The sequence below is a fragment of the Gobio gobio genome (assembly GCF_949357685.1).
Source record: "Gobio gobio genome assembly, chromosome: 22".
NCBI lineage: Eukaryota > Metazoa > Chordata > Actinopteri > Cypriniformes > Gobionidae > Gobio > Gobio gobio.
In genome coordinates this window covers 892,539-910,038 of record NC_137118.1, presented here as the reverse complement: position 1 = coordinate 910,038, position 17,500 = coordinate 892,539, and the positions used below count along the sequence as shown (strand labels likewise).

The 17,500-nt window shown below is 39.2% G+C and overlaps 1 protein-coding gene across 1 annotated transcript in view; it reads left to right on the top strand.

Annotated features, from left to right (window-relative positions):
* nbeaa (neurobeachin a) overlaps positions 1 to 17,500 on the top strand; it is a 161,616-nt gene that overhangs the window by 47,067 nt on the left and 97,049 nt on the right. Inside the window, exons 11-16 of the mRNA XM_079804696.1 lie at positions 474 to 555; positions 637 to 760; positions 5,880 to 6,072; positions 7,641 to 8,657; positions 11,855 to 12,072; positions 14,642 to 14,795. Coding sequence (XP_079660822.1) covers positions 474 to 555; positions 637 to 760; positions 5,880 to 6,072; positions 7,641 to 8,657; positions 11,855 to 12,072; positions 14,642 to 14,795 — 1,788 coding nt within the window. The remainder of the gene's footprint in view (positions 1 to 473; positions 556 to 636; positions 761 to 5,879; positions 6,073 to 7,640; positions 8,658 to 11,854; positions 12,073 to 14,641; positions 14,796 to 17,500) is intronic.

Sequence of the window (17,500 nt, the reverse complement as noted above, 5' to 3'; positions counted from 1 at the left end):
GCAGGGGAACTTTCAAAAAAAAATTTCATGAATTGAACAGGGAATGCGGTCGGCCAAAACTTTACTTGATAAAGTTTTAAATATGGATATTTTTCGTTGATTCGCTTCAGAAGGCCTTTATTAACACCCCAGAGCCGCTGGAGCAGTTATATGATGCACAGATGCACTTTTTATGGACTTCAAAAACAGAGCAACTATTACTGCTATTATAAAGCTTGGATTAGCCTGGATTTTTGTAATATAACTCAGATTATATTCATCTGAAAGAAGAATGTCACACACACCTCAGATGAGCTGAGGGAGACGAAATCATGGGCTGATGTTAATTTTTGGGTGAACTGTCCCTTTAAGGCTTCATAGAAAGTGTCCTCTCTGAAACATCACCGTTAGTATCTTTATAAGAACGATGCGTGTGTGTATTTGAATGAAGTGTGTGTATTGTGCTGTAATGACTCTGAATGTTGTTGTCGTAGATCTTGACGGAGCAGGTTTGCACGCAGGTGGTGCACAAGCCTCACCCAGAGCCGGATTCTACAGTGAAGATCCAGAACCCCAGTGAGTGTCTGATGCTTCAGTCCTCGTGTGCCGTTCTGCGCTGTTGTTCAAACTCTGTCCCTTTGCTCTTGATCGTGTCAGTGATTCTGAAGGTGGTGGCGACGCTGCTGAAGAGCTCTTCGCCCAGTGCTGAGCTGATGGAGGTGCGCCGCCTCTTCCTGTCCGATATGATCAAACTCTTCAGCAACAGCAGAGAGAACCGACGGTAGGCCTTTACACACTCTAGTAGCGAAGCTGCGTTATTTTGATGCACAGTTTTTCACATCACGCTTCGAATATCAGCAGAGGTGGACAAAGTAAACAAGTACACATTACTCGAGTAAAAGTAAAAGTACTACTGGTCAAATATTACTCTGTTATAAGTGAAAGTTGTTAAAAACTATTTTTACTTAAGTAAAAGCACAGAAGTACTTGCTTTTAAAAGTACTTAAGTATCAAAAGTAAATTTCCTTTTTTATGTCAATGCATTATTTTATTATTGTGGCATTGTTGTATAAATGCACGCTATGCCATGGTGGTTTAAGCCAGTCAGTGATGCTCCATACGACCACCTTGAATAATTTAAATACTTATAAAAGTTACTAAGCTGCTGTCACTTTAAGGCAGAATGCACAAATCCTACACACTGATACACATCTGATATTCCCCCAACTGTTTACGTTCCCTTAAGACATAATCAACTTTGTTTGCATGAATACTTTCCAAAATGAAAATTGACGTTTTGTGTGAATTGGTCTGTTTAAGTGCCAAAAAAAACACAAAAGAAAGCTGTATTCAGTACTCGAGCTCTGGCATCTCAGAGACACAAACCAGACTGAACTGAACTCGTTCATCATCCATATGTCTATGCTTCTCTTTCTCCCTGACATTTACATTTTGCCAAAGAAAAAAAATCATCCACTGACTTGCAAAGCTGCTACAGAAACGACTTTTGACTTCGAAGACCTTGATAGAAATGTAGTGGAGTAAAAAGTACGATATTCGTCTTTAAAATGTAGTGAAGTTGAAGTAAAAGTTTCCCTAAAAAATAATACTTCAGTAAAGTACAGATACTCAAAAAGTGAACTTAAGTACAGTACTCGAGTAAATGTGCTTCGTTACTGTCCACCTCTGAATATCAATGAGCAAACAATTGAAAAGCTTTAGTATTTCGATTTTAAATTGTGTACTGTTGAATATGAGAAGGCACTTCCTCCCTCACCTCCTCTGAGAAATACAAACCCAAATATTTATAGATAAACACATAAAAACTGACAAATCTCCTCAAACATACAAACATTCCCTCAGAAACCCAGACATATGCAGATGTTTTTACACTGTATGCAAACATCAGGAGCGTTTAGTGTCTCGCTCTCAGTGGGAGAGACGCTCCCTCCTATTAAATCAATTAGTGTCATAATTAATGCATCGAGGAATGGAGATTTGAAGTGGCATTCTCTCTGCATTGTTCCGTTTCATGGGCTCCTGCGGAGAGACTGACCCTGACTCGCACCTGTTGGACTCGGGCTAGCCTTATTTGCTCATTAGCAAGGTTTAGGTATGTGTGTGTGTGTGTGTGTGTGTGTGTGTGTGTGTGTGTGTTTGTGTGTGTGTATGGCAAGACATTTTAACATTTACTCCTTAAAACGTACTAGTATCTATGTTCAATAGATATGTTCATTCATTAGATACTAGTACTTGTTCAATATATACTAGTGCTTGTTCATTAGATACTAGTACTTGTAAATTAGATACTAGTACTCATTCATTAGATACTAGTACTTATTCAGTAGATTTATTCAGTAGATACTAGTACTTGTTCATTAGATACTAGTACTCATTCATTAGATACTAGTACTTATTCAGTAGATTTATTCAGTAGATACTAGTACTTGTTCAACAGATAATAGTACTCATTCATTAGATACTAGTACTAGTACGGCCAGAGGAGAACTGGCCCCCCGACTGAGCCTGGTTTCTCCCAAGGTTTATTTTTATCCATTAGGTCTCCTAATGGGGTTTTGGTTTCCTTGCCACTGTTGCCTCTGGCTTGGCGTGCTCAGTTGGGGACACTAAATTTTTCAACTAAACATTGAAATAAATCTAATTAATAAACTAAATTAACCATTTAAACTAAATTACTGATCGAATTATTGATCTAAAGCCCACACTGTCACTGTATGATAATTGAAATGAACTGATGACATCAGCGTTTTTTCCAGAATGGCTGTACAGCTGAATAAAATTATGCTGCATCATTTTCCTGTTTAACACTGTAAAGCTGCTTTGAAACAATCTACATTGTTAAAAGCGCTATATAAATAAAGTTGACTTGACTTGACTTGTTCAATAGATACTAGCACTCATTCAATAGATACTAGTACTTGTTCATTAGATACTAGTACTCATACAGATACTAGTACTTGTTCAATAGATACTAGTACTTATTCAATAGATACTAGTACTTATTCAATAGATACTAGTACTTGTTCATTAGCTACTAGTACTTGTTCATTAGCTACTAGTACTTATTCAATAGATACTAGTACTTGTTCATTAGCTACTAGTACTTGTTCATTAGCTACTAGTACTTATTCAATAGATACTAGGACTTGTTCATTAGATACTAGTACTTATTCAATAGATACTAGTACTTGTTCATTAGCTACTAGTACTTGTTCATTAGCTACTAGTACTTGTTCAATAGATACTAGTACTTATTCAATAGATACTAGTACTTGTTCATTAGATACTAGTACTTGTTCAATAGATACTAGTACTTATTCAATAGATACTAGTACTTGTTCATTAGCTACTAGTACTTGTTCAATAGATACTAGTACTTATTCAATAGATACTAGTACTTGTTCATTAGCTACTAGTACTTGTTCAATAGATACTAGTACTTATTCAATAGATACTAGTACTTGTTCATTAGATACTAGTACTTATTCAACAGATACTAGTACTTATTCAATAGATACTAGTACTTGTTCATTAGCTACTAGTACTTGTTCAATAGATACTAGTACTTATTCAATCTTATTCAATAGATACTAGTACTTGTTCATTAGATACTAGTACTTGTTCAATAGATACTAGTACTTATTCAATAGATACTAGTACTTGTTCATTAGATACTAGTACTTGTTCATTAGCTACTAGTACTTGTTCATTAGATACTATTGCCATTGTTTGTGTGTGTGTGTGTGTGTGTGTGTGTGTGTGTGTGTGTGTGTGTGTGTGTGTGTGTGTGTGTGTGTGTGTGTGTGTGTGTGTGTGTGTGTGTGTGTGTGTGTGTGTGTGTGTGTGTGTGTGTGTGTGTGTGTGTGTGTGTGTGTGTGTGTGTGTGTGTGTGTGTGTGTGTGTGTGTGTGTGTTTACACACTTCGATCCTGAGCAAGCCCATGGCGCACCATGCACCCAGGCCCACTCAGTCAGCTGCTGCCATGGTTACAACTGCATACCAAAATCGCAATGCATATTTTAGCATTGGTGAAGTGGGACTGCTTGTTTCTCTATTCCATCACAAGCCCAGCATTCTGAAGTGAGCAGACATTTCGGGAATCTGAGATGGCGAGACTGAAGGAGTGTTTCCAGCAATCATAAACCGCTCCCTCTGTTTGTTTTTGTGCGGTTCTGATGCATTCAGCATCTGTTCTCTACGATTAGGTTTGCATTAGTTCTAATTGCGGTGAGTGAAGGTTTCCAGGTCGTTACTGGAATTAATTAAACATGGGGTCATAATTAGGTCATGTGACAATAATAGAGTTTAGTACTGTTCATTGCATAATGTGCTCTGTTTCACACACTATTAAAGGGGTCATGAATTGAGAAATCAACTTTTCCTTGAGCTTTTGATATATAAAAGGTCATGGTAGATATATATACAAGGTATATCAAATATTTGATATACAATGTACATGATATATCATTTGATATATAAGAGGTCACATCTCAGCAGAAGAAGACGAATGCCTAATTCTGTAGCCCCGCCCACCATACGCTTCCTTCATATTCCAATATTAGGAATATCTTACTAATTAGACATTTATTTTTAATGAAGTTCCAGCTCACGTGGGGGAAGACATTGTGCGTTTGTTCGCTTCATTTCACCGGATTCATTTGTAAACGAGACAGAATGAGATTAAAAAACGATGCCGTTCCTTCTATATTGGATCCAACAGGAACGGTGCAACACACTTATGTGAGTAAAACATGTTTTTGTATGTGATAGTATTGCATTGTTGCAGATCGTTTGATATCTACTGATTAGAAATAAACATAATTAACGATAACTTGGCACGCTGTCACAGGCTGGAGTATCCTTTGTATTTGAGGTGTTGTTGGTTCATTGTCCTGTGATTCGGGATTAGACTCCGGGTCGAACATGTATGGGCGAATCATTCCGGTTGCCATTTTTCCACACGTTTTGAAAACAATTCCCCACATGTATTGACGGTGGAGTTGAAACTCATTATAATATGCAAAACTGTTATCCAATCATAGCAGTGGGCGTTTACTTCCAAGTCTTCAATGCGGCACGTTCATAAAACCAGCGTTCCAGGAGCTGGGCTCAAAACCAGGGTAGAAAATAGCCTATTACTTATTCATTATGATGTTTTTTAATGTAAAAACCACGCAAACGTCATAAGTTGACCTCTGACAACAGTATAAAAAAGCCAGTTCATGACCTCTTTAAATCACAACCTTATAATGTACAGTATGAAAATGGATATTGATTTTGAAATTTGCTGAAGGTTACAACTCTCATTAGTGTTTTGGGAGAATAACTTCAAATAAGCATTAGATTACCCAGGGGTAATTTAAATGTTAAAATTGAGGAAATGAGCAATATCCAGTATCTTCCGAAAACCACTAGTTTTCCATTAGAATAGCCACTGTTTAAAACCGGACAGTGTTCCCAGAAACAATGGATTCCTGTTCCCCAAGGTGGACGAGTGCCTGGAACTGCCCAGCCTCGAAGAGCAGCCTTGTCCAATTCCACATAGAAATTGACGAAATGAGCAATATCCTGTATCTTCCGGAAAACAACTAGTTTTCCATTAGAATAGCCACTGTTTAAACCCGGTTTAGTGCCTGCTGGAGTGAATAGTTAGTCCATTCCATCTAAATTCAATTATTTGCATTGCGCTTTTCACAATACATATCGTTTTAAAGCAGCTTTACAGCAAATGCATGCATCTACATTACAATTTAGAGTGATTTGTTATCAGAGAAGAAAAAAATATGGAGCTTCACAGATTTGCATGTCAAACTGGCATCGTGGTCTGACTCTGTAGTGTGTGTGTGTGTGTGTGTGTGTGTGTGTGTGTGTGTGTGTAGGTGTCTGCTGCAGTGTTCAGTGTGGCAGGACTGGATGTTCTCCCTGGGCTACATTAACCCTAAGAACCCGGAGGAGCAGAAGATCACCGAAATGGTCTACAACATATTCCGAATCCTTCTCTACCATGCCATCAAGTACGAGTGGGGAGGCTGGCGCGTGTGGGTGGACACGCTCTCCATCGCCCACTCCAAGGTTAGAGCAAGCCCGTCTGCAGCTCTTTTCTTGATATTTTTAGTTTCGTAATATCACATTTATTGGTTTTAATGCATGTCTTGTGTCTGTGAATGATCAAACGGTTGTTATTTTTAACGTCTCCACCACTCTCTGGCCTTGTCTTTTGGCCATCTGATTTTAGTTAAACTTGTTTTGCTTAGTTGCATAAAGTGTAGGCTGCCAACTAGTACTTGTTCATTAGATACTAGTACTTGTTCAATAGATACTAGTACTTATTCAACAGATACTAGTGCTCATTCATTCGATACTAGTACTCATTCAATAGATACTAGTACTCATTCAACAGATACTAGTACTCATTCATTAGATGCTAGTACTCATTCATTAGATACTAGTACTCATTCATTAGATACTAGTACTTATTCAACAGATACTAGTACTTATTCATTAGATACTAGTGCTCATTCATTAGATACTAGTACTCATTCATTAGATACTAGTGCTCATTCATTAGATACTAGTGCTCATTCATTAGATACTAGTGCTCATTCATTAGATAGTAGTACTCATTCATTAGATACTAGTGCTCATTCATTTGATACTAGTACTCATTCATTAGATGCTAGTACTCATTCATTAGATACTAGTACTCATTCATTAGATACTAGTACTTATTCAACAGATACTAGTACTTATTCATTAGATACTAGTGCTCATTCATTAGATACTAGTACTCATTCATTAGATACTAGTGCTCATTCATTAGATACTAGTGCTCATTCATTAGATACTAGTACTCATTCAATAGATCCTAGTACTCATTCAATAGATACTAGTACTCACTCAATAGATACTAGTACTCATTCATTTGATACTAGTACTCATTCAATATATACTAGTACTCATTCATTAGATACTAGTACTCATTCAATAGATACTAGTACTCATTCAATAGATCCTAGTACTCATTCAATAGATACTAGTACTCATTCATTGGATACTAGTACTCATTCATTAGATACTAGTACTCATTCAATAGATACCAGTACTCATTCAATAGATACTAGTACTCATTCATTGGATACTAGTACTCATTCAATAGATGCTAGTACTTATTCATTAGATACTAGTACTCATTCAATAGATACTAGTACTCATTCAATAGATACTAGTGCTCATTCATTATATACTAGTACTTATTCAACAGATACTAGTGCTCATTCATTAGATGATAGTACTCATTCAATAGATACTAGTACTCATTCATTGGATACTAGTACTCATTCAATAGATGCTAGTACTTATTCATTAGATACTAGTACTCATTCAATAGATACTAGTACTTATTTAACAGATACTAGTGCTCATTCATTAGATACTAGTACTTATTCAATAGATACTACTACTCATTCAATAGATACTAGTAATCATTCTTTAGATACTAGCACTCATTCAATAGATACTAGTAATCATTCTTTAGATACTAGTACTCATTCAATAGATACTAGTACTTGCTGTGATCTAATGAGGGAGATATCTTCTAGGAATCAAAGTACACTCACGACTAATTCCCCTGACCTCTTTAGGTGACCTATGAAGCGCACAAGGAGTACCTGGCAAAGATGTACGAGGAGTATCAACGACAAGAGGAAGAGAACATCAAGAAAGGGAAAAAAGGGTCGGTCAGCACAATTTCCGGCCTTTCTGCCCAACCCACCACGGTCAACGGAAACCTAGAGATCCGCGAGATCGATGACACGTCTCAGACGCAAACACCGGAGAGCGAGGTGGACTATGGAGAGAACGCAGACTCTCGAAACCTCCTGGCTGAAGCCAAAGGTCCGGAGGGCCAAGCCGAACGGTCGGCCGCGGGGGTTCGTGTGGAAGTCCATGACTTGCTGGTGGACATAAAAGCAGAGAAGGTGGAGGCTACAGAGGTTAAGTTAGACGATCTGGATCTGTCCCCGGAGGTTCTTGGAGGAGGAGGCGGCATGGAGAACGGGCCCTTGGTGGAAGTAGACTCCCTGTTGGACAGCGCCTACTGTGCAGTTGTTCACAAGCTCAATGGGAGCCTCGTCCCCAAAGAGGAGGAAAGCGTTGTGGTGGGTTTGACTGAAGAAGATGGGAACCTGGGTCCTCTAATCACGCTTGCAGATGAGAAGGACAGTGTTCCCAGCAACAATGGCTTCCTGTTCCCCAAGGTGGACGAGAAGCTGCTTCCCTCATTGGCGTCAACAGAGCCCCTGGTGCTGCCCAGCCCCGAACAACCCTCTTGTCCAACTCCACACACTTCAAGTGCCAGTGACGACCTCAGCCTATTGGCCCACATGACTTCCTGTGGCTCAGACCTGGTTCAAACCCCAAGTGGCCTAGCAGAGGATGATGGGTTTAAGTTGCAGAGCTCCTTGGCGGACATCAGCACTCTTGCGGAGGCCGAGGCCCAGGCTGCAGCCAGGACGGCGGAGTGCTTGGAGCAGGAGGTTGGAGAAGCCAGGGCAGGGAAGAGCGGAGGGGACGCGGCCAGCACTACTTCAGACACAGAGAGATCCGACGACGGAAAGGACAAGGAAATGAAGAAAATTCAGACCACAGCCACCACACAGGTGCCAATCTCTCTTCTTTGATTGATCATTTTTGAGGTTGTCCACAGGGTTCCCACGCTTCTTGAAAGTTCTTGAATTTCAGACACATGGATTCGAGGCCTGGAAAGTACTTGAAAACAAGCGTAGGTCCTTGAAAGTGCTTAAATTAAAGGGTTAGTTCACCCAAAAATGAAAATTCTGTCATTAATTACTTACCCTCATGTCGTTCGACACCTGTCAGACCTCCGTTCATCTTCAGACACAAATGAAGATATTTTAGTGTAAATCTGATGCTCTGAAAGGCCTCCATTGGCTCAATGCACTTTACACTCTCAAGACCCTTAAAAGGTACTAAAGACGTCGTTACAAAGTCCATCTCACTACAGTGGTTCTAAAATAACTTTATGAATTGGCGAGAATAGTTTTTGTGCGCAAAAAAACCCTAAATAACGACTTATATAGTGATGACGATTTCAAAACACAGCCTCATGCAGCTTCGAAGCGTTATGAATCAGTGAGTCGAATCAGCGGTTCGGAGCGTTATGAATCAGTGAGTCGATTCAGCGGTTTGGGTCGCCAAATTTCAGCAGTTTACCGGTTTGACACGCGATCCGAATCATGATTCGACTCACTGATTCATAACGCTTCGAAGCTTCATGAGGCCGTGTTTTGAAATCGTCATCACTATATAAGTCGTTATTTAGGGTTTTTTTGCGCACAAAAACTATTCTCGTCTTCATAAAGTTATTGTAGAGCCGCTGTAGTGAGATGGACTTTGTAACTTTAGTCTTTAGTGTCTTTTAAGGGTCTTGAGAGTGTAAAGTTGAGCCAATGGAGGCCTTTCAGAGCATCAGATTTACACTAAAATATCTTCATTTGTGTCTGAAGATGAACGGAGGTCTGACAGGTGTCGAACGACATGAGGGTAAGTAATTAATGACAGAATTTTCATTTTTGGGTGAACTAACCCTTTAAGCATGAACTGCATTTTGTTTGAGTAGCATGGTGCTATTACAAAAATTGGCTTTCATGTGCTGCCAGAACAAAACAGCATTACGGGAGGAAGCTATTTCAATATATTTCTGCTGTTCCATAAACGCCATCTACTGTCAAAAGCCCTATTCAGATGGTAATTGTTTCTCGTGGCGTCGTAAGGTATTTTCATCATTTACAGGGGCTAGTCAGTGATTTTTATTGCCAACTGAATCCAGAATGTCAGTGTTTTTCTCCCACCACCAGCGTAAAAATCCCGACCAAATTACCTACAGTTTTTTGACAAACACCAAGGTCGTGTGGTCATTTAATTGCCGTCCGAATCCACATCTCTGAATTTTGAAGAGATCTCATCTTGAAAACTCACTGTTTATATCCTTTTTGACCCCTGGAGAGCACCGTACGGTTGCGCTTTGCTGTAATTTGGATGCATTTTAAAAATCTAGACTTTAATTACTGAAATGCCGGCAAGTATTTACAAGGGCAATATTTCATCACCGCTCAAAAAATAAAAAGAAGAAAAGCACGTAAACATTTGAAATGGGCCGATATTACGACAGCAATTATATATGTTAAATATAATATGTGCAGGTCTTAAAAGCCTTCAAATTGATTTTTAAAAAGGTACATGTACAGGTGATTTAATAAATAATTTTGTATATTTTTAATGCCTAACAATCAACTTGTCCATATCTTTTCATTTAATTGGAAAATTCATGTATACAATATTATCTCTATATTTTGATGTTTTAATTAAGTAATGATTTATAAAAAAGAAAACTAAAACTAGTGTGAAATAAATGTTAAATGCAGGAATAAGAGCGCTGCAAACTGCATCTCTTGTTAAAACTCGCTCGCTCTTGTACACCAGCCTCTTTCCTCATTGAATTTTGTAAAATTGGACATTTTTCCCAATTGGAAATTATATTTTAGTTGTCAGTATATGCCTTAGCATTACTGCATTAATGATAGACACAGGTACAGTAGGTATTTGATATATTAGCAGTAACACACCCACCTTTATCGTATTTATTGTGCTTGATTTAAAATAAAAGGTGCTTTAAAAAGTCCTTGAAAGTCCTTGAATCTGGTATTCATGAAATGTCCACAAATGGCGACTCTTGGGCATGTTTACTCACCCTCATGTTGCCAGGCCTGTATGGCCCTGTCCCAAATGGTCTTGTGGACTTAAAATGGCTGCCACGTACACGTGTCCATTAAGTCCACGAGACCATAGGGTGTCCCATTTGTGGTGTTAGGTTTCATAAGGGTGCCTGCGAGCGCCCCCTTTGCGGGCGATATGTGCCCTCGATGTGCACTTTTGCCTAGCCCGCTCTGCCCACACTCATAGGAAGACTGCGAGGGTTTAGGCTGCCATTTGGGACTGGGTCTTACTTTATTCTGCTGAACAAAGAGATGTTCATGATGCTCTTTTTTCATATAATGGAAGTCAATGGGGATGGATGCTGTAGACCTTTAAATGACAAATAAACCCACTGTAAAGTGTTTGCTTTGTGTGAGGAACAGGCCGAGATTTAAATAATTATCCAGTGAAATCTCGTTCCCACTTTTGCATTTAAAGGATTAGTTCACTTTTAAATAAACTTCTGCTGATAATTTCCTCACCCCCATGTCATCCAAGATGTCCATGTCTTTCTTTCTGCAGTCGAAAAGAAATGAAGTTTTTTGATGAAATCATTCCAGGGTTTTTCTCCATATAATGGACTTCAATGGGCTCCAAACGGTTCAAATGACAGTTTCAGTGCAGCTTTAAACGACATCAGATGATGAATAAGGGTCTGATCTAGCCAAACCATCAGTTTCTGAGAGAAACCCAGCAGTATTTATGCTATTATTTTACCTCTTATCAGACGAACGTGATCATCTCTGAGCTCAGACATAACTTCCGCTAAGTGAGGTCAAAATACGAGCGTGGTCATAGATGTATACGTAGATGCCACAGTTGCACCTGCACGGATCAGTAGAATGAGGCATCTACGATTGATATATCTATGACCACGCTCGTATTTTGACCTCACTTAGCGGAAGTTATGGCTGAGCTCAGAGATGATCACGTCTGTCTAGCTTGAGAGATAATAACATTCTAACATTCTCCAGAACATCTTTTGTGTTCCACAGAGGATAGACAGTTATATTGTTGTATATTGGTTGCTAGAATACAGGCGATGGCTTGGATGAATGATTGAACTGGTGCTCTCCTGCAGGCTCTTCATGGCCGTATGTCGGGTCAGATGGAGCGCGACCTCCGTGTGGATCTGGGCTTCCGGGGCATGCCGATGACCGAGGAGCAGAGGAGGCAGTTCAGCCCCGGCCCTCGCACTACCATGTTCCGTATCCCAGAATTCAAGTGGTCCCCCATGCATCAGCGGCTTCTCACGGACCTGCTGTTCGCCCTGGAAAGTGACGTGCACATGTGGAGGAGGTATGAGGGTTCGCTTTTCAGAGAGTCTTGAGTTGGTCCTGGAAAAGCGTCACTGACTCCCGTCCCTGTCCATAAATCCTGAGTGAGAAGCAGCGGCGTTTCTAGGATTTTCATTATAGGGCGGCTCAGCCCCCAGTGAGAATATGAAAAAAAAAAAATTGGTAGCACTGTAGTTTGGGGTCCAATTCTCACTATTAACTAGTAGCTCATTAGTATGCATATTAGGATATTGGCTGTTTATTATTACTTATACCTATAAAGCAAATATTAATGCCTTATTAAGGCCTTTGCACACTGAGTCCGAAATTTTCCCATGTGTTTTTTCGTATTCGTGATCTGAAAAATTCGTCACGCACAGAGAGCTTGCACACTGAGTCCGATGCGTATTAATGAATGCGTTACGAAAAAAAAAACGCAAAACAACACAAAATGCCGTCTTCCACCTCCTTATCAAGGAGCTGCGGATTATCCAGACCGATTCAAAGTTGAATGTCAGTGGCTCAGTTTGATGCTCTGCTAGCGATACTGGAGCCACATATTAAAAAGAAGACCAGCAATCTCCAGTCCTGAACAGAGACTGGCAGTATGTCTAGGATCACACACACACACACACACACACACACACACGTTGGGTTTTCATGTTTTATGGGGACTTTCCATAGGCGTAACGGTTTTATACTGTATAAACTGTATATTCTATCTCCCTACACTGCCCCTGCCCCTAAACCTACCCATCACACACACACACACACACACACACACACACACACACACACACACACACTGCCCCTGCCCCTAAACCTACCCATCACACACACACACACACACACACACTGCCCCTGCCCCTAAACCTACCCATCACACACACACACACACACACACACACACACACACACACACACACACTGCCCCTGCCCCTAAACCTACCCATCACACACACACACACACACACACACACACACACACACACACTGCCCCTAAACCTACCCATCACAGGAGACATTCTGCATTTTTACATTTTCTAAAAACATCACTTAGTCTGATTTATAAGATGTTTTCCTCATGGGGACCAAAAAATGTCCCCACAAGGACGAGGATTTCGGATATTGCCATCTTTGTGGGGACATTTTGTCCCCATAACGTAGGGATTACCAGTCCACACACACACACACACACACACACGGTTTACAGGGAGTTGGTGTGCTATAATTATAGCTGTGATATTGTAGTATTTTTGATACAATAATATTTGTATATATAATTGTAGGTATCTGAGCACTGCGATTCATTCCCCAGCACTGCCAGCAGGTTTAGTTTGGGCATCAGCTGTAGATGGAAAAACGGATGCGGAAAACGCAGAAAATCGAACCTGTTCCGATTTTTTTTTTTTGACGGACGAAAGTTTCGGAGGCAGTGTGCAAGCGTGATTGACATAACGTGAGGTCGAATTTATTTTTTGTCGTGCGAAAATTGCGCATGCGAATTTCGGACTCTGTGTGCAAAGGCCTTTATTCTGCATGACCATATTTTACATCCCTTGATCATACAATGTAGGCAGATTTATAATCACTGAGATCCCAAATGTGAGGTTAGGGGGGTTCAGGGGCCCCTCGAGAATATTATATTTCTATGATCTACATATCTGCATTTTAAAATGTTCTGAACGCCAAAACATTTGAGAACAATAACTTGAAAACCATGTCAGTGCAGATATGACTGATAAAGGTTTTCCATTTTTGTCAGTGAAGAAAGTAAACATATGTTTAACTGATATTTATACGTTTATGAATCATTTTTGTAGACATGCTAATTTACTGAAGGCTAACAGGAAAGCTAGGTGACTAAATGTATTAAATAAATTCACAATATGCACACATTCATTACTAATCTTATGCCCAATACAGGCTGAAAAAAGCTGAGCTTTTTTATTTACTGAGAGCTACACATGGAATTATTAAATTTACAATATGCGAACATTTATTACTAATATTACTTTGTTAATATTTTTTGTTTGTTAATTAAATCATAAATGACATTACATAGCCCTATTTCAATTCAAAATGGGGAAATTAGACAAAAGTTTATTAATTTGCCTGAATATTTTTGTCATTGGTTTAACATTTCTGACTTGATATGAAACGTTTAGTTTAGCTTCATATCTCTCGCTGCTAAAATTCGCCTCAGCAGCTTCTGTGAACATAAAGCCCGCCTACTCTGATTTGATTGGTTTTCTCAAATATTTTGACATTGACGAGCGGTGACTGACCAATGAGAGCTCAGATCAACACACACACCTCTGCTTCTGGATTGAAGAACACACTGATTAACGCAGATTAAAAAACGGGACGAAGGCAAAGTTTCATATGTTATAAAGGTTAATCACACATTTTTTTAGGGGGGGCTGGACAGAAGTTTAGGGGTTAAAAAGGGCCTAGAGACGCCCATGGTGAGAAGAATGGTGTTCCAGGATGTCTTTTGTGTTACTACACTGAAAAGATGAACATGATGTGTACTTTTTAGAAGCTCTTGCTTCACTGCTGTCTTTCTTGGTTCTCTCTTTCTCTCTCAGCCACTCGACGAAATCTGTCATGGACTTCGTAAACAGCAACGAGAACATTATATTTGTCCACAACACCATCCACCTCATATCTCAGATGGTTGATAACATCATTATAGCGTGTGGTGGGATCCTGCCCTTGCTCTCTGCGGCCACCTCCCCTTCTGTAAGTGGCACATGACGCCCCCTAGTGGACATTCACATTACTACAACATCTTTGAATTATAAAACCACTTTTTAGTGTTTTTTTGGGGGGGTTGGAAGGGATGTAATGGGAACATTTAGAGTCCCTGAAGACTCCAGATCACACAGAAACATCCTCGAATGCTCTAATTTTGCCGCTTTCTTCTCCTACGTTGTTTGACATCTGACCTGCAGCCGAACCTTTTTCTTTCTGGCAAACATTCTCTCAGCTTTATCTGACTCCTTTTGTTGTCTGTATTGTCTCTAATTCCTTTCTTCCCCCTTCTCTTTAATTCTGTTTCTCTCTTTTTGTTTTGCATGTACAGAGTTCTAAGGTTAGTGCGAACCCTGTAAGTTCCAGTTTATTTATTCTTCTCTAATGTTCACGGCATTTATTTTTAACGTTACGTTTTAATATCACTAGCATCACAGTCCACCGTTTAAAATGTATGATCCATTTCAGATCATATTCATCCATTTGTGTATTAAAGATGTTCATGTTGCGCTGACCAATAGTCTTTAGAGATATTAGAAGTGCAGTATCAAGAAGTTTTTAGTTGTATAGAAATGCTAAGATAATTACTGTATTCTTATAAGTGTCCAATAAGTAGTGAGTATTATCAGGTCATGTGATTTCAAAATGTTAGTGAACATGATTTTAAACTTTTGTTCAGAAGTACTATTCATGTCTTTGTGTATAACCCTACAAAACTGAATACTCCTTGAGATTATTGAGATTAACTCTTATGCTCTATACACCGATCAGGCATAACATTATGACCGGTGAGTAACACTGATGATCTGTTAGTGGGTGGGTGTTATATTAGGCAGCAAGTGAACATGTTGTCCTCAGAGTTGATGTGTTAGAAGCAGGAGAAATGGGCAAGTGTAAGGATTTGCTGAAACTGACCTCTGTCCACTGCTGAAAGCACAATATTAGGTCATGATGTTCTGCCTGATCGGGGTCTTTAAGGGGTCATATCTGATAAAAGCAGCTCATCAAACCTCCCATATGTTTGTGTGTTTCATCATCATGTCTGTTATTCATGACACACACTGATATTAATCCGCATTATCTCTATGAACACACACTCGTGCGGTGAGGCTCTTTACTGAATGCCAACTTCATTTCTTCCCCTCTGTGTTGGTCATAAAGACACGGGGAAGTTCTTGCTTACAGAAAGGGGCTAAAAGCAATGAAGTTAATAGCCTGCCAGGGGCCGAGGTGGGTCTGAGCTGTCGCTCCTATACATACCCACAATGCACCGCTGCGTGACCTCTTTATCCAGCACTATTATGTCTCCCAGCAACGAGCATGTTCCCAGTTTTCAACATCAAGTGTTATTTTCAGGATTACGCTTGGGGTCGGTGGTAATAGTTAATATCTCCATCACTCTGTTTAAAAGTTATTTTTCTAAAAGAGGCTTTTCAAAGAGTTTAAAAGCATCTCTGCGTGTGTGTAAAGGGTCTTTAACCCTCTGGTGCTCTTCCTTTAGGGGTTGCATTGGTGATCTTCCGGTCATTAGTGATCGGACACTAGGGCTGTGCGATATTGAAGAAAAATGCGATATGCAATACCTTGTTAAATAATGCGATATTCGATATGCGATACGATATTGCTTTAAGTGTGTAAAATCTATTTAAATTATATATTTTTTAAATATTTAAAAACTGAGAATGATACCATTTAAGTGTTTCACATTCTTTCTGGGAAAAGAAAGCAGCGCTAATATATCACAAATATAATTTTAACATCATTGTAAACAAACAAAAAATGTAATGCCAATATTTAAATACCAAAAACTCTTTGCTTGACTTGGTAATATATAGTTATATCAACCTCTCTCTCACCGCCATTTTGACACAACTGTGTGTGTGTTTGACAGTTCGAGTGTGTAACAAGACACGAAACAGAACTGAAGGGATCACACGCTTTCAGAGAAGCGGCTTGTGTGCACGTTTCGGTGTGTGTGTGTGTGTGTGTGTGTGTGTCAGACAGCGCGAGACTGCAAGGAGTTGTTTTTCGCAAGTTATTGCGTTTAATAACTCTTTTTAACGTCACATGAGTAACAGTCGTGTGCTCAGTCTATTCTCTGCTGTATGTGGCAACCTAAAGCGTACACTTTTCACAATGTTGAAGTAGCCTATTCAAATCATTCAGATATTACGTGCCCTTGCGATATGCATATTGCGATAGGTACATTTGCGATATTTCGATATATTGTGCAGCCCTACCGCACACCTAAAAATGAAAGTTCCTCCACCCCAGTAAAATTTATTTTTCTTCAATAATTTTTTTCTTTTTAATTTTGTATTTTGAGATGATTTGATGGTATTTTTTAATATTTATGCAATAATTTTTTTTAAACTTTTTTTTTGTTTATTTTTATTATTGCAGTATTTCAGGTTAAAATAGAGGCTAGGCCTTCAAAATATTATTTCTGAAGGCAGATTAGCTCCTCTTTTGGAATTATTTAAGAAATCATGCACCCATGTGTGTGACCACTAGAGGTCTTTATTATAAAGTTTTAGATATTTTTGTTTGTTTGTTAGAAATATATATTTTTTCTGTGAAATATATATTTTTTCTGTGAATTTGTGCATTTCCCATTCATTTCCTATGGTGATCATTTTTGACCGAAGAGCACGTGGGAGTATTTTTTTTACGACCAATCAGCATGCTCGAAT